Source organism: Falco peregrinus, chromosome W, assembly GCF_023634155.1.
Source record: "Falco peregrinus isolate bFalPer1 chromosome W, bFalPer1.pri, whole genome shotgun sequence".
Classification (NCBI taxonomy): domain Eukaryota; kingdom Metazoa; phylum Chordata; class Aves; order Falconiformes; family Falconidae; genus Falco; species Falco peregrinus.
Window position 1 is genome coordinate 17,672,030 of NC_073743.1, and position 22,293 is coordinate 17,694,322.

At 46.6% G+C, this 22,293-nt stretch overlaps 1 protein-coding gene across 4 annotated transcripts in view; it reads left to right on the top strand.

Annotated features, from left to right (window-relative positions):
• The first annotated feature begins 475 nt into the window (after nucleotides 1-475).
• The window catches only part of LOC101920929 (SET-binding protein), a 271,629-nt gene continuing 249,811 nt past the window's right edge, over nucleotides 476-22,293 (top strand). For all 4 annotated transcript variants that reach the window (XM_055792952.1, XM_055792956.1, XM_055792953.1 and 1 more), the window contains exons 1-2: nucleotides 476-702; nucleotides 16,903-17,563. In XM_055792952.1, the coding sequence (XP_055648927.1) occupies nucleotides 17,072-17,563 (492 nt within the window). In that variant the 5' untranslated portion in view covers nucleotides 476-702; nucleotides 16,903-17,071. The remainder of the gene's footprint in view (nucleotides 703-16,902; nucleotides 17,564-22,293) is intronic.

Below are 22,293 nucleotides of genomic sequence, written 5' to 3' on the forward strand. Positions count from 1 at the left end.
CCTTCAAAAGGCCCCCAAACAACCAACAACAAAAAGAAAGAAAAAAAAAAAGCCCCCCTCCAAAAAAAAAAAAGAAGAAAAAGAAAAAAAGCGAGAGAGTCAAAGACAAGCTCCATCGATTTCAAATCCAGGATTTTATCCAGTGCATTGATTTTTTGCTTCGGTTTTTTTCCTCTTCCCCCCTTTTTCCCCCCCTTCTCCTTTCTCCCCCTCCCCCCCCCCTCCCCCTTCCCACACCCCTTTTCCTTTTCATTTTATTTTGGATCCTGCTAAAATTAGCCGGGACTGTTCTGGGTGCTGTGTGTTAATTTGATTTACTCCGGGAATCCGACTTCCAAGACGCCATTTTTTCTCGCTCTATCTGGCTCTATTTATCTATCTAGCTATCATTTATCTATCGAGCTGTCTGTCTGTCCGTCCATCTCCCTCTCCCCGGGTGCCTTCCCTCCTCCTCCCGCCCTCCCTCCCTCTCCGCTCTGCGTGTGCTGCGCGGCCGTGCGCTCCCCTAATCTGACAGATGAACACCGCCATGGGTTTGCCGCAACACAAGCAAAAGCACCTTTGGGGGCTGTGGCGAGGGATTGAAACCGGGATCTAAAAGGAGAAGAGACAAGAAAGGGGGAAGTCCGAGGGAGAAAGAGGAAGAAAGAAGAAGAGGAGGAAGCTGCTAAGAAGCCCCCGCTTGCCGTTTTGGGGATATGGGTTAGTAAAGGGGGGGGGGCGGGGAAGCAACAAAAAAAAACCCGCAACCCTGAGACATCGAGGAAAGGTCTGTCTTGATGATCCGGATTGCAGGAGGGTCTTACCCCTCTCTCTTTTCCCTCCCCCCCCCCCCCTTTTTTCCCCTCCGCATGCAAAAGTTAATGTCGTCTCCTTTTTTTCGTGTTGTGACTTTGCAATGGCGCGAAAAAGCCTTTTTTTTTTTTTTTTTTGGAAGGGGGGTATTTCTCTGCTATGCAATGCATGCGAGTCCTCTCCCCCTCCGACCCCTTCCCTCTCCATGCTTTGTGGTTTGTGACTGGGTGGTGGTGGTGGTGTATGTGTGTGGCTGGGGGGGGGGGGGGGGGGGGCGGGTACGACCGAGCTGCTGGAAAGGGGATGCAATTTTTTGAGGAGTTTTCATAATGTATTTACCTCCTTTACCCCCCCTCCCTCCCCCTTTGGTATCCTATATATGTTTCTCTGACGGTGCCGGGGGCTGGGGGCAGCGATGTGTGTGCGTGTAGGGGGGGGGAGACACTCCCCCCCCCCGCTTCGTAAATTGCAGGTTAAGTGGAGCTAGAGAGCAACGTTGTAACCTTATGGGGATCTGCGTGTGTGAGTATGAGTGTGTCTGTGAGTGCGCGGGGTCCGCAGCGGTGCTCGGCGCTGGGGGGGCGGGGGAGCCCGGCTGTCCCGAGGGTCCGGGGGGGTCCGGGGGGTCCGGCTGTCCCGGGGCGGCCGCCGCGGCCCCGCGCTCCTTTTGACATTGAAAAGGACACGCAGCCCCCCAAAGCGGCAATTTGAGGGACTAAAAAGGGAAGGGGGGGCTATGGGGGGAGAAAGAGGGGGAGTAATTAGCAATGCGGCGCCCCCCCCCCCCCCGGCCCCCCTGCTCGGTGGAGGCGTGTTGATAATGGTTATTAATAAGCCGGTGATTGTCGCCCCCGGGACCCCGGTGGCCCCTCTGCCCCCCACCCCCTGGTAGAAGTTCAGCTTTGGGCGGTTCTTATATCGCTGATATTATTGCGGAGGGGCGTTGGGGGTGTTGTTTAGTTTTGGTTTGCGTTTTTTTTTGGGGGGTGGTTTCTTTTTTTTTTTCTTTTTTTTGGGGGGGGGGGGGCGCAAAACGCAGCTTGCAGCCGCGGGCGGCTATTGTCAACTCCAACCCTGGCGCGAGGCTCCCTGCCCACCTCCGGGCACGGGCGCTCACACTCACACTCACACTCACACTCACTCCTTCCTCGCCGGCTGGGCACTGGGAAATCGGGTCCCTCCAGCGAGGCGACGGGGGACGACGACACACGGATCCCCCTCCCGCCCTTGTTTGCCGGTGTGTGAGTGTGAGTGCGTGCATCACACCGGGCACCGGCGGTCCCCTGCGCTGCCCGCCCCTGCCTGTGTGTGTGTCTAAAAAGGCAGTTGAGAAAAGGATTTCCGATTCGTTTCCGCTTCAAATTAAACAGCACTGATAATCTCGGGCCTGACGCCTGGTGCTAAAAGGCCACTTCACCACCGGGGAGCGGTCGCCTACGGGGACACACACCCACCCACCAGGGGGGACACCCCCTCCCCTTCCGTGCGCCCCCCACCCCATCCCCGGGAGGGTTTGCAGGGGGAGGTGCAAGGAGCTTCCCTGCAGGGGAAGAGGATGTGGGGGGTGTGCATGGGGAGGATGCTGGACCACACCCTCCATGCCCCCCCCCCGCCCCGGGCTTGGGGCTGTGGGCCGGCGGCTGCCGTGAGCAGGGCCAGCCGGCACTGGGAGGGGTCCGCTCCGAGCGAACGGGGAGGATACGGGCGGGTGGCAAAGGGGAGCAGCGGGCAGTGCTGCTCCCCCCGCAAGCAGAGGTGTTTCATTAGGCGTGGGTCCGAGGTGGTCGAACGGGGCGGGGGGGACGACACCCGCCGTGCTGCCTCCTATGTCCATCTGTCACAGAGCAAAGGATGTGCGAGGCCAGCAAAGCGCTGAGCCTGCTAGTCCTCTGCTGTCAGGGAAAGTAATGGGAGCCTCTGCATATTGACAGGAGAATTTCAGGGGGAAAGGACTGCTGGCAAATCCAATCCCCTGCTGAATATGATGGACCCAAATGGGAACAATTATTGATCCCACAGCCCCTGCAGTCAGGACTTCCCTTGGCTCAGGCTACAGGAGTGATATCATCAGCCGGCTATAGTTAGCCAGCGATAGTGCGGACCTGAGGAAACAAGTGTCTAGGACCTTCTTTTTTTATCATAGACAGGAGAAAAAATGCCTATCAGGGAAAAATGTGCAAGCGGCTGCTTCACGCACACCTTTCTGCGCTTCCTTGGTCTGTGCTGGGATTACTCCCCTCATTTGGCAGCTCCTTCCACTCCAAAGAGAACCTTTTTTCACCTTCGTTTAGTTTTTGAGCTGAAAGGAGACACACACACCCCTCTCCAAATAATGAAGTTGTACTTTAGTCTCTGCTTTTAGCTCAGAAGGGTTATGTAAAAGCAGGGAGGAGGGGAAGCAGGAACGCTCAGTGAATGGAGAATTCTCTTCCATCTCTTACTTTTTTTTTTTTTTAACTTCTCAGGCTCAAACTTTTAATAGAAACCAGAAATCTATTGAGAAGTAACTGAGCCAAGAAAACCTCTGTTTTCTCTGCAACTAGGAATGGGGAATAAATATTTTTTTGCTGATGTTATTTCAAGTTGTTTGAGCTCTTTGATTCCTGCCAAAAAGCCCAGCATAGATTATTAACACATTCTCATTTTAGGAGGATGCACTCTCCAAAATGTAATAAAATGGTGTGTTAGGTTTGTGCAGAGCCATAAACTATGCTAGTTGTTGGCAAACAAAAGAAACAGTGGCCATGATTTATTATTAATAATAATCATAACTGAACTATTTAGCTTGACAGGTTATTTACTGTTTCTCTACTGAGGTTGATCAGTATCATTTCCAATAATGTACTTTGATTAAGTTGGGAACTGTTCTTTTTTTAACAACTGCTATTGCCATGTGCTTAATCAACTCAAGGAGATAAATGCTTGAAAAGGTCCAACCATCGGGTTTTTTGGCTTCAGATGCTGCCTAACCTCCTCTTCTGCTCTGTTTCAACCCATCTTTTGAGCTCCTTTTCCCCAGCATGTACATCTCTTAGGTGCAGAGTGCCAGCTCATCAACAGGACTCTTGTTTTCCGTTACAAGATTTGGCTAATCCCAGTTTCAGTAACTTTTTTTGCCCTCTCAGTAGGGCTCAATTGCTCACACATAATCTTTCCCTTCTGTTTTCTTTCCCCTTTGGAAAACACCCTCCAGGACTGAAAAACTCTTGCCTTGTGCTTTGAGACTTGCAATTACACAGCAATTTTGACTCTTGACCCAACTAGTAGCAAGAAAGGCTATTGTCTAATGAACCACATAAAAACAGTTCTGGGATCCAACAGATTGCTGTGATGGAAATGAAAGCTGTCCCAGTGAATTGATGACTGATTTGTTTAACCATATGCCTAGGCATTTTTTCTTGCTCCCCGTTAACTACCCATCTCTGGAGTATCTGTTATCTGTGAGTCTGCGATGATGTTGAAAGACAGCATTAATAACTGCCAAAATGTGCTACATGATGCATGGCCTGCAGTAAGGCCAACTGAACAGGATTTAAGCCATGTTCAGAAAATCCAGCATGTCTTTTTTGCCTGCCTTAACATGTAGGCACACAGGGTTTTGAGTGTGGAAGGGCTGCGACTAAGCATGCATTTGATGATGAGACAAGAGCAGCAAATCTGTGCCTACAAAAAAAAAAGATGGTCAGATGAAATCCACGGCAAGATCTAGCCTTGCTGCTGGGAAGTCCAGGCACTCTTAGGGCAGCAGCAATCCAAGGTTCAGAGCTAGTCCAAAGCCTAGCTGGAAAGGCCAGAGTCTGTGGGAGAACTTTAGTGGAGAAGGTTCCCAGTGTTTTGCTGCCGGACTTGTGGTTTCTATCGGGACTGGTTTTGCTGCTATTATAGGTTCTGTTCTTGTTACATTCTCTTTCCAACTTGTTAAAAAAAAAAAAGTTTCCTTTCCAGTTATTACTGTTGAGGAAATAAAATGAGTCATCCTTTTAGGAAATTGTCATCTTGATTAAAGATGGGCTTTAAAAGCCCTCAACTCCAGGTTTTAGCCTGGGGGTACTGTCAGATCTGAAAACCATTTCCAAACTTTCGAGGTTAGGACTGCTTTGCCTTCTGATAAGGGCGTGAAATCAGGTTTCAAGCCTGTGTTAGCACAGTTGCTTCTGAGGTGCACTCCAAGCTTTAGAGACAGCTTCTTTCTCCTTTTCCCAACATAAAGGCTTCACTTGACGTGGCTTCAGAAGTTCACTGAGTCTTTGGACCTACTTAGAGATCTGCTGGATGCAGCGAACAAGTGCGGCTCCCCAACAGGCACCTGGATTCTGCATTCACGTTTAGCTGGTCGTAGAAAGAGCAAAGCAAGGGGGCTAAATAGGTGGAGCAAACCATAAAAGAAGGCAAAATAATTTCCTAACTTGAATAAAAGCAGTCAGAGAGTAATGCAGCTTGTCTTTCAGAGCTGAGGAAATGTGTGAAGGAAGCAGGGAATGGTAATGTCTGTTTATCAGCTCTTGAGAGGGAGCAGAGTTAGGGGCTATTTTGCCCCTTTGGAGTTGGATTTACTTTGCAGCACAGATCGTCCAAACACAATGATGAGCTTTTATCCAAGCGGTGGGGCAGTTGGATATGAAAAGCAATCTTCTGACATTATTTCATTTAGGCTTTTGTTGTCTTTTATGAACCGGAAAATACTGAAGAGTTCTCAGGTTAGTCACTTCTGTCTCCAAAAGGCCACATTGAAGCTCTGGACCTCAAACACTGAGGACTGGGAGAGTTTGATCTGGGCTTGATTATGATCTTTATGGCTCTAGTCTACTTCCAAGTCTAGCTGGGGATCTTTGCGAGCTTCTGTGTCTCTATGATATTTGCTGGGCTGGCTGTCCTCCAAACACCATGTGCCATTGCTGGTGTGTGACGATGACCTTTTGACTTTGGATATGAAGGGGAAAGTGATGGGGCTAAAGCATGGGTGACAAAGCAGGAAAGGCAGCCAGAGAAGTGCTCTGGGCATACGGTCACTGGTGCTGCTCACAGATCCCAGGGTCAGGTTTACTCTTACTTATGAGTGGGGATAGTGGTGGGGCTCATATACATGTCCATCCAGCACAGGGCTCTTGCAGGGAAAAAAGTAGTTGTACAGATAATAAAGATGAGCCTGAGTTGCTTTCTCTATGTAGGGCTGGTGAGTCTGATGCATTTTTTTGAAAGCAAGCTCAATGTGTGGAAAAGCCATGCAGGAGGACACCAATTTCCATGCAAATGCGAGGTCAGAAGGTGGTGTCAAGGCTCTGACCTGCCCTGGTGAATATCAGAGCACAGCGTGGCCCAAGGCTTGGTGCTGCAGCACATGGTATATTGGGATGCAAATGCCTGGCAGAGTGGGGTGCTGGGATGGTGGCTAAATGCTGTTGTGGGCTGACTTACCTAGCTCCTCACTGCCTCTGAAGGAGTGGATTTCTGCTTCCATAAGGGTTGGTCTGCAGTCCTGGGCAGTTAAGGGCTCTATGAATGTGGCAGAGATGAGAGCAAAGTTTCCTCTACTGTAGCACGGTATCTCCAGTAATAGTGCTTGGGAAAGCTGTTCAGAAGAATGTGTGGTAGGCAAGTGTGGGGTAACCCAGGACTCAAATACCTCAAAATTAGAGATGGGTTAAAGATCAGATGCCTGAGGTTTTATGTTACTTTGAAATTTTTGTTAGCCTTAACCTTTAAAACTGAGATATATGTATGCAATGAATCATTCTGTTCCTGTCCTGGTATTTTAGCAGATGAAGAAGTTGGTTTTAAGACGGAAGGGAGAAAATGATGATACGCAAACCAGAGGTCAAGCTGCAAGGTGTTACAGGCATGTCTTTCCTCCATATAAATCCACATATCCTAAATATCCTACTGATGTGATTTCTAAGGCTTGGACACCGGCCTAACTTCCCTGTGTGTTTCCAGACCCAGTGGATTCTGGAGCAATGCTGTGATCCATGCCTACCTCTCCTTGAGTCTTGATACATTTTTGGCTTTGGAGAATGCAATGGGGTTTCCACCGAAACTTCTCCAAAATCCTATTAGTTTGCTAGACAAGGAAATCCTTCCTGTATTTTTTTCTTTTTCTTTCTTTCTTTCTTTCTTTCTTTTTTTTTTTTTTTTCCCTAAAGCCTTCCTATGGAGGAGCTCTATAGCAGGGATTCAACAGAATTCTGCACAGGGGAATAATTCTCTGCTGAACTCTTCAGTTCTTTTTCAGAAGGGATCAGAGACATGAAGCTTAACTGGGGGAGTTTAGTAAGTGTTCAAACGGGATTGTATAGATGTAAAGTATTATAGCAGGCATCTGAGAAAAGTGTTATTATACATGCCCATTGTTCCCGCAGTTGAAAAACAGTTTAAAATATTAACCCATATATTCACATCCTTGTAACTTCCATAAACCTCCACCTAATGGGCTGAAAAATGTCATGCTTTCTGTTGCTGGATGACAATTTTCTTCCCGAAAGGCTGAGTAAATTCTCTCCAACTGTCAGTTGTTCCTTTTTTTTTTTTCTTTTTTTTTCTTCTCAAATTTATTCAGAAAAAAGTGAGAGTGGAGGAAGAAGAGGAAACAGTTTTCCCTTTTGAATTATCCTAACCACATACTTTTAAACTGGGCAGCAGTCTAACCTGCTGGACTTTGAGCTGATAAATGGATATAAACATAGGGCTTGTTGAAAGCCTCTGTCTGCTTTTGGGGTGTGAGTGGGACAAAAAAATATGGAGGTCATGGTTTCTGATGCCATGACAAATTCAAAGTGTCACTGTAGGCATCCTAAAGTTGATGGAGATCTTTCAGTCTTAAAGAGAGAGGCACTGTCCCTACAAATCCTGCTGGATAAGTGTCATAAATAACATTTGCTATAGGTGCTGGTTAAATTAGATCCCAGTTCTGTGTCATAGGAAGTAGTTACAGAAACATAAGTCCTGCTTTTATCAGAGTTGAAGACACATCTGCTCTTAAAACATGCTGCTTTTTAAGGGTGGCTTTCAGGCCAGAACATTTTCTTCAGGATTAGCTCAGTGAACAGACCTCCCAGGGCCCTTAAAGAAAACCTCTGAAAAAAATAGTGTGAGCAACAATTAAAATAACAATAAGCTGCAGCATGGCCCTAGGTAGGAACTAGGACTCTATTCAAACTTGCATCCATCTCCAGCTGGGGAGTGCTGGTATGGATGCCTCAGTTCAGGGGTCTCTTGACCCATCGGAGCCCACAGACCAAACTTTGCTTGGTTGGGACCTAAGTGAAGTGCTCAGACTAGGAAAGAGAGACCCATATGTCTCATCATATGGAGAGAGGGGGCACCCATGACTGACTGGACCTTGGTTTCCCCCAAATTCTGACCCCATCCCAACCTTTAACATCCTCCTGAAGTCAGTGGAGTTAAAAGGGAATAACAACCCAAAGCCCTGGTCCTGCTGGAATAGGGATGTGAGTTGTGAATGTGGTGCTCCCGATCCTATGTGCCACCTGGGAGGGAGTCTGATGTGTGCAATGCTGCACAAAGAGCTCAGTGAAGTAGTTGAACTGGAGAGGCCGTTGGGGTGTGCAGGTACTCAGCAGACTCTTATCTCCCATCTGACTCAACTTCTCCCAGAACTTCTGTAACCGATTCCTCTTCATCCTCATTAGAGGCAAAGCTCCTCCTTTCCTTTGCCCAGAGCATCTGCCAGTTATCTTGCCTTTATTCCTGCCCTCTGGCCTTCCCACCAGCATGCTCCTGACTAACATTTATACCTCTTGACATCACTGTTCCTGCACCATGGGCTGCTCTTTGCCATGCGTGTCTCCAGCCGTGTCCACTTGTGTCCTGTGCTGCTTTTGCCTGCTGCCTTTTCTTCTGCAGTCCATGAGGCTTTAAGGGCATTTCTTGTCTTGCCTGACCCGGACAACCTCTCTTCCCTCAAAGCTGAGAGAGTGATACCTTCTGCAAGGCAAAGTCTCAACACTGTTCTCTAAATACCCCAAATTGTTGCTCTTCTTCTTGCATGCCCATTATATGCCCTGTTTTCCCACAGTCCTTGATGCTGGGAATGCTTGGGATGTTACACAGCACTGAAAAAGACACCGCTGCTTACTCAGCATGGAAGTACACAGGGCAAGCCTGCATGGACAAAATCCAACCTTTCTTATTCCTAGCCTCATCTGAAGTGTGCAGAATTGAGTAACATGGGATGTGCTGTTTGTACAGCCTCTAGACTGGGCACAGGATAGATCCTGGACCGAAGCCTTTTTGGTCCTCCTTGTGCCATCACTTATGGCTCTGAGGTATGGATGCAGAGCCAAGACCTGCTTCATTCCCTATCAGATGTTCAGATGTGTTGTTTTATTTTATTTATTTCTTTGCTTTTCCTGAAGGGAGGGAAAGCTGGTATATTTGGCACTTGTGCAAGCAAATATGAAATAATGGAGGAGGGAAAATAAAAGGAAGAAGAAGTCCTGTGGCAGCAGCAGTAAATAAAAACAAACCTCTCGCTAATGATTTCCGTAGAGAAATCATTTCCCACACATTTCAGGGTCCTTATCAGAGGGAAATGTTTGATCAGAGGGAGAAGAAGAGATTATTGCCCCACCATGATGGTGTTTGGAGGAGGCTACTGTATCTGACGGCAACTCTCCAAAAGCAGTCAATCTAGGAAAGTTTGGTGACACAGATGATGGAATTGTGCAGGGGTTTGCTTTCTGTGGCTGAGCTCTGTGCCAACAACCTTTCCTTAAATACCCATAAACCTTTCCATTTGTAGCCTGGAGTGGCTGCCTCCAGGATGGTATGGTTGGCAAGAGCTGCCTAGAATGGAGTAAGCATTTGCGGTCCCCTTCTCATGGACGTTGACACTTTCCCCCCAGGAGATTTATGGCTGGAGTTAGTGGAATAAGTTTTATCCTTGTAGTGGCACACACTGCTGCACCCAGCATTGTGCTCGGGGTATTCTGTTGGATCATCTCAGGAATCACCTTTGATTAAACATCCCACCAAGAGCGATGATGCTTTGCCTGGGAGCTCAGCAACCTGGTGTTGACCTTACACAGGCAAATCTCCTGGCTTGGCTTTTTGTGTTGTAAAGAGCACAGCTGGCATCTCATCCTGCTTTCTAGCATCCCGGAGGACTAATCTTCACAAAGGCGATGGGTAAAAATGACATGCCAACTCCTGATGTCATTAGGATCAAACACTATTCCTTGATTCCGAGGTGTAAATCCAGTGAACCGAGACCAGCTTTAGAGCAGTCCTGCAGCGGTGTTGGCCTCGGAGGGCACAAGCGAGGGGAAGCTGGTCCTTTAGAGACCAGAAATGAGCATGAGGAGGTGTTTATAGGTCTGATGACCGTACCTGCTTCCCCAACACCTAGATACAGCTTTAGGTTGTGAGCGAGCAGATTTATAAAACCTTGGCACTGTTCTCAGGCAGGAGCTTGTAAAAGTCCTTGGGCAGCCTGATGGGCATCTCTCCTCCTACTGCAGATGGGTGCTTTGCTACGCTGGCTGTTGCCACAGCTGTACCTTGGGCAGTATTGCTTTTATGGGCCTTGTGATTTATGGCCATGTCAGTTGTTTAATCCTCCCTTCAGCGCTGTATGATAGTTAGTTACTTGCATAGAAAGGTGACTATCTGATCTAATTATGGAGTCTCAAACCTAATTATGGAGTCAAATATGATTCCATAATCTACTCTTAATGTCTCTATGTTGAGAAGACAGATACACATGTGTGTAATGTGCACACTTACATGCCTCCATAATTACGGATATACTTGGGCTCTCATTTATTTCTGTCTTTTTATCTTGGGGGGGGGGAGGGATGCTTGCAGCCTCACCTGGCTGTGAGAGATCTTTGGTTTATCTGGTCTTTTCCCCTCTAGTGTGGCTTTTCCTGGCTTCCTTTGCACAGCGAGACAGAGCCATCAGTCAGTGTTACTCAGTCACGGTGCTGGAGGTGCAGAGGGCTGGTAGCACTTGGACTCAGGGAAATCTGATGGAAACAAGTGAAAATTACATTTCTGCTGTTGTTCTGGTAACTGCCATTAATCCTTGCTCCTTGTTTTCATCTGGATAGACCACACCTGGGAGAGCTTGCATCCTTTCCTTGGAGAAATTCCTCACATAACCCATGCAAAATCAGAGACAGAGGAGGAAGGACTGGAACAAAAGCAGTGTTGGAGGCAGGGGGACAATGGGGAGAGGAATCACCTTTCCTCTTCTAATTCACCCTATTAATGAATCACATGCCTTAGTTATTTTTATAGGTAATCTGTGGATTACAGGCATTCACATATGGTTGTTCCACTCACAATTATTCTTAGCAGCTGAGGATCTCATACTGTATCTGTGGTATACTCATATCTATTTTATGTGTGTCTATATCTAGGTATATCTTATAGATGAGAATTTTAGCAGTGTGTTTAAAATTGTCATGCAGTAGAGAGACTGATTTGTCCAGCACTGGAGATAGAGGCCAAATAATATATCCCAGAAGCACAGAATGGCTGGGGTTAGAAGGACCTCCAGAGATCATCCAGTGGCAGGATCACCTAGGGAAGGATGCTCAGGGTTGTGCCTGGTTGGGATTTGGATATCATCAGACCATCTCCAATTCTTTATTAAGAGATGATGTTCATTTTGTTTTGCTTGAAAGAGAAGTCCTTCTGCCTTGTTTCTGTCCTGATTGACACAAGGCGGGTGAAAGGGAGAGGGTGTTTCCTATGGGATCTATAGTGTGGATGGAAAGATAGCTGTCAGTCATTTTTCCAGCTCCCTGCCAAGGCTGGGCTATTCTTTCAGAGTACCATGGCCATAGGAAGTAACTAAGGCTGTGGTCTGAAGATGCGATAAATTTAGCTCCAGGGCTCCGAGAGGGAGATTAAATACGCTATTGGTGCATGATACTGATCCAGTATAAACTCATTCTCCTGGTTCAAATTTGTTCAAAAAAAATTTGAAGTGACTTAATTTTATCCCAGCAGACTTTGTATTGCATCATACTATGTCACTTGTCGGCACCACACTGGCTTTATGGCTCATAAACTTTACTCATCTGCTGGAACTGCCTTTTAAGTTGGCATGAAGAAAGGCTTAACCCTCATCTTGGGTGCTCTGGTCCATCCAACTGAAGCCTGATCAGATGCCTGTCCCTGATCTGCATCAAACTTGTGCTGCTGGTGATCTGGCAGTGCTCAGACCACAACCACAACCACGCTTGAAATTCTTAGGTTTTTTTGCAAATAATGAAGAAATAGGTTGGGCTTTTTTTTAATCTTTTTTTTTTTCTTTTTGTATTCCTAATGTGGGTTAACTGAGTTCAAGTGCAGCTTGCTGCATGCCAGGCTGTTGGGTTTTTGTGTCCCATGATGGATTCTGAAGTTTCACTGACACTTCTCATAAAAGCAGGTTTCTGACCTGGGGTGTAATGTGGTGTAATGTCCATTGGCCTGTGCCCCAGAGGCAGCTGCATTTCAGCAGTGGCTTGTATAATCAAGGAAGCAACCCAGGAGTCTTTGGAGTGAAAGGTGATATCTCATCATTAAATGTTGCTGTACAGTCTCCAGTGCTTTGTGGTGAATGGTTTGAAAAAGATGAAGTGTAAAGAGGCTTCCAGGATTTCTGATATTTTGAAGAGATTGGAGATTTAACTATGTCACATGAAAGAATGTGAGATCCAAAGGCAACATGATAGAGGTGGGGTTCAAGAAGATGTGGGCTCCACTGTGAAGTTCACTGTCACACTCTCAGACTCGTGCCTCAGTTTCCCCTTACTTGATGGTGTTCAATAGATATTTTTTTTCTCTTTTTCATCTTAAGGCATTTTGGACTCTGGGTAAAACAAAAGCAGTCTCAGTAGCTACAGCCATGGTTGGGAGTAGTGTACTATAGGATTTGGGCAGCATCTTTTAATACTGCTCCGAGCTCTCTGCTGTTGCTCCTGGTGCTTGAGCAAATCAGGAGCAGCACAAATGCTAGGCAGCCGAACCTGGCTTGCTTGCACTTGTCTCATCATCTGCTTGTTACTAATGTGGTTGCCCCTGCGCTTAGGGCGAAAACCATGCCAAGTATTATGCCCACTTCCATTTCCTGGAGAATCCTAAATAGGTGGATTTCTCCCCCTTACCGTGGGCTCACATGTCTGTTTTTGTCCTCAGCAAGTTTTCAGTTTAATCACTTTATAGCCCTGGCATCTGAATACTTGCAAGCATGAGTAGTTGCCTGAGGCAGGAGAAGGGAGCATACTCAGAACCCTTAATGGGTTCTGTATACATACATCTAGTATGACCCAAAGGAAGGTCTTGTCCTTCAGGCCTTTGCCTCCAGAAGTGTGTTTGAGGTGCCCAGCAGAGCTGATAAGAAACACCAGAGCATCCATAGCAAGGCTGAGCACACAGGCATTTGATTATTTCTCAGTACTTATCAGAGGAAGTGTGAATCTCTCTCTAACTAAGAGCTAATGCCAACTTCTGTGAAATTTGTTGTCATTCATCTGTGAATTATCCTCAAATTTAACTTGACTGCAGGAAGCTTACTAGTGATAACACTTTCCTCTGGGAGCTTAATTTGGATGGTAAAACACCTCTGTAGTGGCTTATTGAACAGATCTTGATGCTGGTGAGCTTCGAGGCCTGGAAGGGCAGTTTGGGTGAGCACTTTAAAGTCTAGACAGCCCCCATCTCTTGGGGGTTTAAAATAGAGCTATAGGTCTCCTGGAAAATTTGTTTCCTCCCTAGATTTCCAGAGATGCATATTGCCAGCTAAGGCAGAAGAGCTGCTGGAGGAAAAAACCAAGTCTTGATCACTGTCCCTCCAGCGCTTCTGCTCCTGGCTGTCTGGAGAGGGGAGATGAGGAGGTTTCCAAAAGAGGTTACACGTTCAGAAGCCTCAAGTGAGGTTTCCTAATTACTCAAAGCACAGGTAGCTTGCCCGAACAAAAAAGACAAGTATAATGTCCCTGCACCCAAGTCATCTAACTATTAACCCTGGAGGAGAGTGAGGAGATACCTAAAACAATGACCCAGTTAATTCTGCCTGGTGTTTGAGCAGCAGGGGGGTTTGTTGCTACCTTCGGGTCTGGTGATATCACCATCTGCAGGCTCTCAGCAGAACAGGAGGCCAATAGTTTTAAGTGGGATTTTAAGGTGGATTTAGCATGAACTCACCTGACACTGGTGTAATGCAATGACTTTATTCATCTGTTGTTTGTTTCTACTGACACGGAGGCACACAGCCAAGTGGGGATGAGTGTTTGAGCATCATGACCCAAGAGCTTGGGTCCAAGACCAGCAATCAGCCTTTGGAGCAGAAACCTGGCTTTTTATTCATCCTCCATAAAACATTACCCGATGCCTCAAAACCTGAAAGACCCTTCCCAGATCGGAGCCATGAGTTTTATTCATTCAACTATTTTTTCGTTCATTTATCCCATTCAATGCAAGGGTCTCAAACGGTTGGTTCATTGTGCTGGTGGCTGCGGTCCCTTCCCCGCGCCCTTGGTGGCTGCAGACTCAGCCTGCTGAGCTAGATTGGTGTCTGCCAGAAGCCTTCTCTTTTTTTACCAGCAGCGAGAGAGGTTAAAAGCCTGTGGGCGGAGGCCAGCACAGAGTGCCCATTGTACATGCGTGCATACCAGAGCAGTAACTCCCTGGAATGCTGCAACGCTGAGCTTTTACCACCTTGTGTTTGTGTTGCAGCCCTGGAGTGTGTGTACATTGCGTCCCTCTCCTAGGAGATTAACAATGAGAAATGGCAAACAAATAGGACGGGCTTTTTTTTTTTTTTTTTCATTATTTTTTATTTTTATTGGATCGGTTGGAAGAGGAAGGTAATCCTGACTCACATCACCTCCATAGGCACAAAGGAGAGGCAAGGTGCAAGGTTGGTCAATTAGGCAGAGCAGCTCCCTTGCAACTGGGTGGCTTTAACGTACTAATTTTGTTAGTAATTAATGACTACCACATAGTAAACACTTGGGTTCAAAACTATGTAAGGGCATTAACTAACCCACCTAGCAATGGGTTTGAGTGAGGTAAGTGTGATCCTTGTTTCATGGGTGGTGGAATGGAGAGGTTTGCTGATCAGAGGGTGAGTCAAGGCAGGGGTGCAGGAGACCTTGGGTTTGTTAGTTCTTCAGCATCACCTTAAATGAGACCAGTGGCAGCAGCTCTGGGGATTGAGTCTCCTCCCTATTGCCAAAAGATGTGCTACTTAAGTATAAATGTTTTTATGGTGTACCTCTATCTGCTATGAGCTACTGAAGCCACCACCTCTTAGGCCAGATGGCAGTTCAGGCTCCATGAGAGTGCTGCTTTTTTTTTCTTTTTTTTCTTTTTTCCTTCCCTGCTTGGGCTGTCAGCTTGTGCTATTTATGGGAACTTTATTTGAATTTGTGTCTGCTGGGGTCTGGGTGGAGGTCACCCAAATGATTTCATGGAGCTCTAGGATGCTTAGGACTCTCCATTAGTCATATGTGTCAGGGTCAGACAAGTGACCCATGGCCATACTCCAGTGGAAATGTGGCTATATAACTAGTAAAAGGTGTTTGTTATTACTTCTCTTTGAATTTTAAGCTCATGTAACGTATTTTTAAAAAGCAGAAAGAAGCCAGGGGTACAAGGATGTGATCTTTCTTGGTGACCTGTGCTTTAGAGTAGTTACACTGATAATGCTGTTATGATTTGGTGACAGGTAGCAAGATCATTTTTGTTTCTCCTTTATAGTTTATTGCTGCTAAGAATGACCTGGGAAATCCCAGGCTGTGCTCAGATCTTGCAGTTGGTCGAGGGGTGGGGTTTGGCAGGGTAGCAGAGCTAATCTAGCAGGGAGCTACTGCTGAAAGAGTAGGTCTGCACCCTTGCACCTACTTCTGGCAATGTCGTCTTGTTTCCTTTTCTGTATGCCAAAAGTGATACTCCTCTGACCCCCAGAGAGCTGATTTTGCTAAAGTAGCAGAAAATATCTTTGTTTCTCTCTGAGATACCCTTCTGCTAATTTTGTAGCCTAAACTGGCTTACCATGGTGGGAGGGGGGGAGCAGTAGCTATATGGGGGATTTTAGGGAGGGCATATGAAAGCACCTCAATGCCTTTAAAAATGCCCTGTGTGTAATTTTTTTTAACCAAATGTATGACCCAATGACATAGAAAGGCTAAGACAAATGCCATATATCTTTTGCTTCAGTTGAACATTCACAGTTTTTCCTGTTAACTTTGGCCAAGACTTTGTAAGGTCCTGAATACAAGTGCTTCCATCTCAAAGAGTTCGCTCTGAAATGTTTTAAAGAAAGTTGACGCCTGAAAGGATGAGAGCACAGGCTTTGCTTCAGTCAACCCAAGCCTTTGCTACAGAGGAATGGTACCCAAGGGCATGTGGAACTCTGGAAAGCACCGAGTTCGGCTTTCCTCCATTGCCCTCAATACTTGGGTTCCTGATATGCCCTGCAAGAGACCCAGGTGGATCCTCCTGCATTTCCAGCATGCCAGGGAGCATCTTGGGCTGCAGACAGTGTGTGCCTGGCCCAGTGTGTGATGAATAATTAATCTGAAGCAGAGTTCCATCGTGTCCCCTCTGAATAGCTGGTAGCTGAGGGCATCTCTCTCTCACCTGGGAAGTGGGGAAATAAGGAGTTTGAAACTCCTCTGCCTGACTCACAGGGCAACACCATGTTTTCTGTGCTCTGATCACTGGGTTATTGTTTAACCTGAGGCAAGTGTCTGCCTCTATTTTTTCTTTCCCTCTAAACCCCCCTGTGACAGCAAGCACTTTGAAATATCGAGGAGGTTCATGAGTATGGAGAACTGGTTGCCCCCTCGCTTATTTCCCAAGTCCAGAGTTGATGGTGTTTGCATTTATATGCCAATTTTGGGTGGGTTTTTTTGTTTACTTATATATCCATTTTCATCAATTTAGCAGTGCATGAGGTTATCGTTCCTTGCTTAGCAATCCCAGATCCAGCCCTCAGAAATACTGGCCAGCCTTGGTTCCCATTTTCCTATAAGGAAGGGACTTGAGATGCTGGAGGGGAAGCCCAAGGGTGCCCTGTTTCAGCTATCTCCACACTTGCATTTGATATGTGTGTGCATGCTAACTTCCTTTTTTTCTTCTTTCTTCTGACAGTGGCAGATTTGGTCTCTTCTGAGCTCCTTGCAGCTTCTGGGCAATTGGGACATTGAATTTGGCGGAAAGTTACCATTCATTCCCTGGGATTGTACCTACCTTTGCTCTCCTCATCCCCTCCCGCACTCCCCTTCCCTCTGATAAAACTCCAGGGCACTGTGGTATTGCTATGGAGTCCAGGGAGACTTTGGGCAGCTCCCGGCAAAGGGGGGGTGAGGCAGACTTTCTGCCAGCTGCCGTCACCTCCGCGAAGCCTCCGCCTGCCTCCATCTGCACTGGGGACACGATGCTGCCTGCGGCGGGCTCAGGGAAAGGGATCCCAGTGAGTGGTGAGAGGCTGGAGCCTGAGGAAGAGGATGAGCTGGGTTCTGGGAGAGACGTGGATTCCACTTCCAACGCAGACAGCGAGAAATGGGTGGCAGGAGATGGCCTGGAGGAGCAGGAATTTTCCATCAAGGAGGCTAACTTCACGGAGGGGAGTTTAAAACTAAAGATCCAGACCACCAAGAGAGCTAAGAAGCCCCCAAAGAGCTTGGAGAACTATATTTGCCCTCCTGAGATCAAAATCACCATCAAGCAGTCTGGGGAGCAGAAGCTTTCCAGAGCTGGGAAAAATAGCAAAGCAGCTAAAGAGGAGGACAGATCACACTCCAGAAAGAAGGTAAGTCCTGTTCTTTCCTGTATTTCCATTTTCTCCTGAAAGCAGAGGGAGAGGGTAGGATTAAACCTACTCAAACGGTTTGTGCCCAAGACGTAACCTTTGCAAGGTTTGCAAAGCCTGGCTTGGCTGCGGTGGAGCTAATACAGAGTGGTACCATCCTGCACTGCCATGTACGCTGTGGGGATGGTCCTGAACTGTCCTTCAGATGAACCAATTTGGAAGGGATCAAAAGTTCAGCCGGACCTCTTCTATTTTTGTGTGTAATTGAGATTTTAAGATTAATCATTACATGAGCAATAAATGAAGGAGCCCACTTCTAAACTGCATTGTGTCTGAGCACTAATACTCGAGCCTTTTGGCAGTTAAAGCTTTCCACTACATTTTCAAAATACAGGTATGTGCATGGCAAACAATAAAATCCATTCCTGTATACTGGGAGAAGGGCTCCATTATTCTTGATTACAGCATTGTGCCTAGCAACTCTATAGTTATGCTTCAGAAAATACTTCCATTATAAGTCTTATTTTCTTCCAGATGCATATAATTGTCTTGAAATATCATTCTGGAGATAAATTTTTGGTACTTTAAGTTTCAGTAAAAATTGATCTTATTTTTTCATTTAGTCAAGGAGAAGAAGAGGGAGGGGAAAAGAAAGAAAATCCTTTCTTTGTATGAGCTGTTTTCATGAGCACTCTTGTTTTGCTGTTGGCTTGATTTTTTTTTTTCCCAGTAATGTCTCCTATACTTAGTCTTAAAAGAAATTTAGTGTGTTTTAAGCAGCACTGGTCAGGGGAGGGACACCTGGTGACTACTCCTGTTATTTTGGGTGTAGTGGCTTTTTCTGTCCTAGGCGTTGGACAAAGGAGCTTTGGTCAGGTTAAGACTTTATCACAGTACAAATACTTCACTTCTGCCTCTTTAGTAATACATGGGCATCATGATGAGTTCAAACAGAAACTCAGATTTGATGAAAGACTCATGAGTATCTCAAACCTGGACAAATTCATCTGGGATGTAGGTGTCCACTGGTTAGAGCTTGTGGCATGGCTTGGCTTTCCTGCCTATGCAGCTTGGATCCCTCACTGTGTGGAAGGTCCCTGCTTCTCCCATACCTTATACACTTGATGGATGCTCAAAGGGCTACTTGAAACCTTGAGGAGGCTAATTGCCAAAAGGCAGAGTCCAGGGTGATTAACACTGCTCACTCTGAGAGTACTTCTCTTAGAAGCTGAACTTGGAAAAAGAAAACAAACCAAAATCAAGGGGATGTTTTTCTTAGAATCCTGCTAAATGGCACACTCCACGTGCATGAAAAAAATAGCTCTTCTTGGCACAGCAGAGGCTTGGCCCTATAATACACTGAGAAGAGATTTTTCCCACCTATTGAGAGGGATGGGCTGTCTTAGCACCCAGCAATGTCTTATTTCCACTTCCCTTTCCTCCCTGAATGCTTGCAGAGGTCTCAAGGGAACTAGTGGTTGTGTGAGACCATGCTCAGTGACAGCAAAGGTGTCACAAGCAACCTCTCCGTGGCCCTGCAGGGAGAAAAGAAGACTTGCAAACCACTGTCTGCTGTGCACGGATCGTGGAGAATATGACTGCTTAGAAATCAGAGCTTTCATTTCTATTTATCACCCCCTCGGGTATGGAAGGCATGTTTGTTCCTTCACATGGCCATCCAAAAAGGTTAAATAAATAAAGCTAACTATAAGGAAACTAGGTGCAAAAAAAGTATAACCCTGAAAACAACAAAAAAAGGCACCTTGTGTAGTGTGGTTATGCTCAGGGTGAGACTTTAATTGCAGAAAGATAAGGAGTTTGAAGGAAGTAGAACGTGGCCCAAATGCGGTTGCATCCAGCTTGCACTTGTGCTGTGAGGTCTGAGCTGGCTGGTGCTGTGTTCACACCCCATGCACAGGCTGCAAGCGCTTTGGGACAGCACTGGCCTAATCTGGCCATTAAAACAAAACAAAAAAAGAAAAAGAAAAGCAACACAGCAGGTGGATGCTCTGAGCAGATGGGGAGAGGGCTGCTGCACTGGCACATCCATTAGCATAACATCCAAGGGCTGTGCGCAGCAGCTGCTGAGCCAGGGCTGGGGCAGAGAAGTCCCCAGCAGGGATCTGGAAGACTCCAGGGGTTTGATGCCTGGAGACCTGCAGCCTGCATCCCCAGGATGGTAAATAACCTGCATCCCTGCAGCCGAAGGGATTTTGCACGTGACTGCTTCTGAGCTTGTGGGTTGCAGGATCAGGCCCTGGCTGTGAACATCTTGTATCAATGGGTGATGAAAGGCACTGCAGGAGAGGGACGTTGGAAATTGGTGGGAGAAGGGTTCCAGTGCTGGCAGCATGATTGCTTTCATGGCCAGTGAATGTGCCTCATGGCACTTCAAGAGATTTTTTTGGGGGGGAAGATAGGAGGAAACAGCAAGTTGAAACTTGAAAGGAGCTGAAGCTCTCAGATGCACCTGTGGGTTTCCCTAGGAAAGAGGAGCATGCAGGTACCTTCTGCATGTACTTGCAGAGCCATTGAGAGCTGTGTTAGTAGTTTAAAAGAAAATATGCAGTTGTCAAATTTAAATGATTCTGGCGGTTTTGATATTTCAGAGTTAAGCTGTTTGATAGTCTGTTGCTTTAATCAGCCCAAACTCCAGAAAAGCAGCTACCGGCAGTAGGAGCAGGGAACAATGCATTTAAACCAGCGGGGCCATTCTTCAGTTGGCATCACTCCACTGTCCTTCGTGGATTTTTGCCAGGAGAGTTTAGCCCAATGTACGCATTTCCCTTGTGCATGGGAGCAGCATAATTCTTTGAGTTTACCACCTCACTTACAGATGCAGGGCGTATATGCAGGCCCTACAGACCCGTATGTAAGGATGGAGAGCTCAGCACAACCTGAGCTGCAGTGCCATGCTTCTGTCTCTGGTGAGTGGGAGCCCCTCATGGAGTAGCACCTGAATTTATTTTTCCCCCTGAGGAGGAGCAAACTCTATCAGGACTTGTAAAATCACTTAAGTTTGTTGCATAATAATTTTAGCTCCATCTCCAGTAGTCCCCAGTGCTTTGAAATACCACTTCAGCATTCTTGCAGGAGTTTCAATACACACAGCACAGAGGGCAAGTAATGAAAATGGAAGCAATTTAAGTAACAGCATGTCATTACACAAAGGACTGGTAATGCCAGCAATGTAGAAAGGGGCTGTGAACTGGTGATATAGCATTTATTCAGTGGCCACTTAGGAAGCAAGAAGATATGTCTTTTTCTAAGCCTTCCATGGCTCTGCTAATTAGGCAATAGGGGCTAGTGCCCGATTTCTAAAGCTGTGGTCCAGGGAGCAGCGGTGATTAGGAGGGGGCTCTGCGGAGAGCCACGCTGCTCATGTGCCCAGACCTGGGTTTGTTGCCTTTGATTCCAGCTGCTATGCTATATTAAAAGATGTAAACATACAAGAAATACTTTCCTCATGTTGCTTTTCCATGTGAGCTATTGCCCCAGGGATATGATATAATGTTGAAGGGGAGGGAAGGCAATCCAGGAGAGGATCTTGCTGGGTGCGGTTGCTGATGCCCGGAGTGGGAAGGGAGGCAGGGGGTGAGAGAGCATCAGCACTGGGAACCTCTGCTCTGCTGGCTTGTGTGCTTGGCTGCAACCCAACAACTTTTGGGGTTCCTTTTAAGTTGTGGCCATGCCAAGTAATTTCATGGCAGCTTCCTCTTCTTGAAAATAAGAGTGAAGGTAGTTTCCTAACCCCTTTCCCAGAGCTGCTCGGAAGGTGAATTGCAGCTTGGGCTGTCCATGCAGCCACTTCTGTGGTAATTGGAAAGTGCACAAATGTTCTGTAAGCGTTTGCTCTTATTTCAACCCTTCGGTGCCTGGGGATGGAGTGGGCTGAACCCTTGCTGCTTCCAAACCTGCCAATGGCTCCATTTTATTTAGTCTGATTGAAGAGGGAGGGAAGAAAAAAGCCAGGAGCCCAAAGGATGTCCTGCTGGAATACTGGCTAGCCCTGCAGCCACTGCTCACCCACCTACGGCAGAGTTGCTCAAGTCCAGTGTCCTCAGCATCACTAAAGAAAGGTGCCTTTCCCTTTGGATAAGGAAACATGCTGTCAGTCTGGAAGGGCACTGAAAGTGTGGTACCACATGCAACGAAGTAATCAATCGGCATTCCTTGCCTGTCATATACCATTTAGCAAGCCCCAGATGAACAGTATTTCCCTGCTTTTGTTTTATTTATTTTCTTTTTTTTAACCCTCCCTGCTTTTGCTGCTCTGTCTATTTTCTTGTGTCTGCAAACAGTTCATTTTCCGCCCCCTTCTTTCTTCAAGCACAGCCTGACAAAGTTTCTTTGGAGCTTCCATCATATGCATAATGTCCTGCTTTGGAGGATGTAAACTCATTTTTTTTTTTTAATTATTGTTGCACTGGGTTTTTTTGAGAGCTTGGGATGGGTGAATGTGTTTTATTGCTGAGAGATAAGTAGCAGCAAGTCAATTGGAAGTAAAACTTCCTTGTGTGCAGTCAGAGGAAACTCTATCCTTGGATTTTCTTGCAACAATTTTTTTTTTCCCTTTGTGTTCCTGTAGGTATTTGCTGTTTATCTGCAGGAAGCGGTTCTAGCACTTTTTCCCCTGAAATTGAATTCAGTCTTTCTTTCCCCTGCCCCTCCCCAACTTTCTCTTGTGGTTCTCCTTTCCTTGAGGACTCCCTCATTTGCATGTTTTCCCC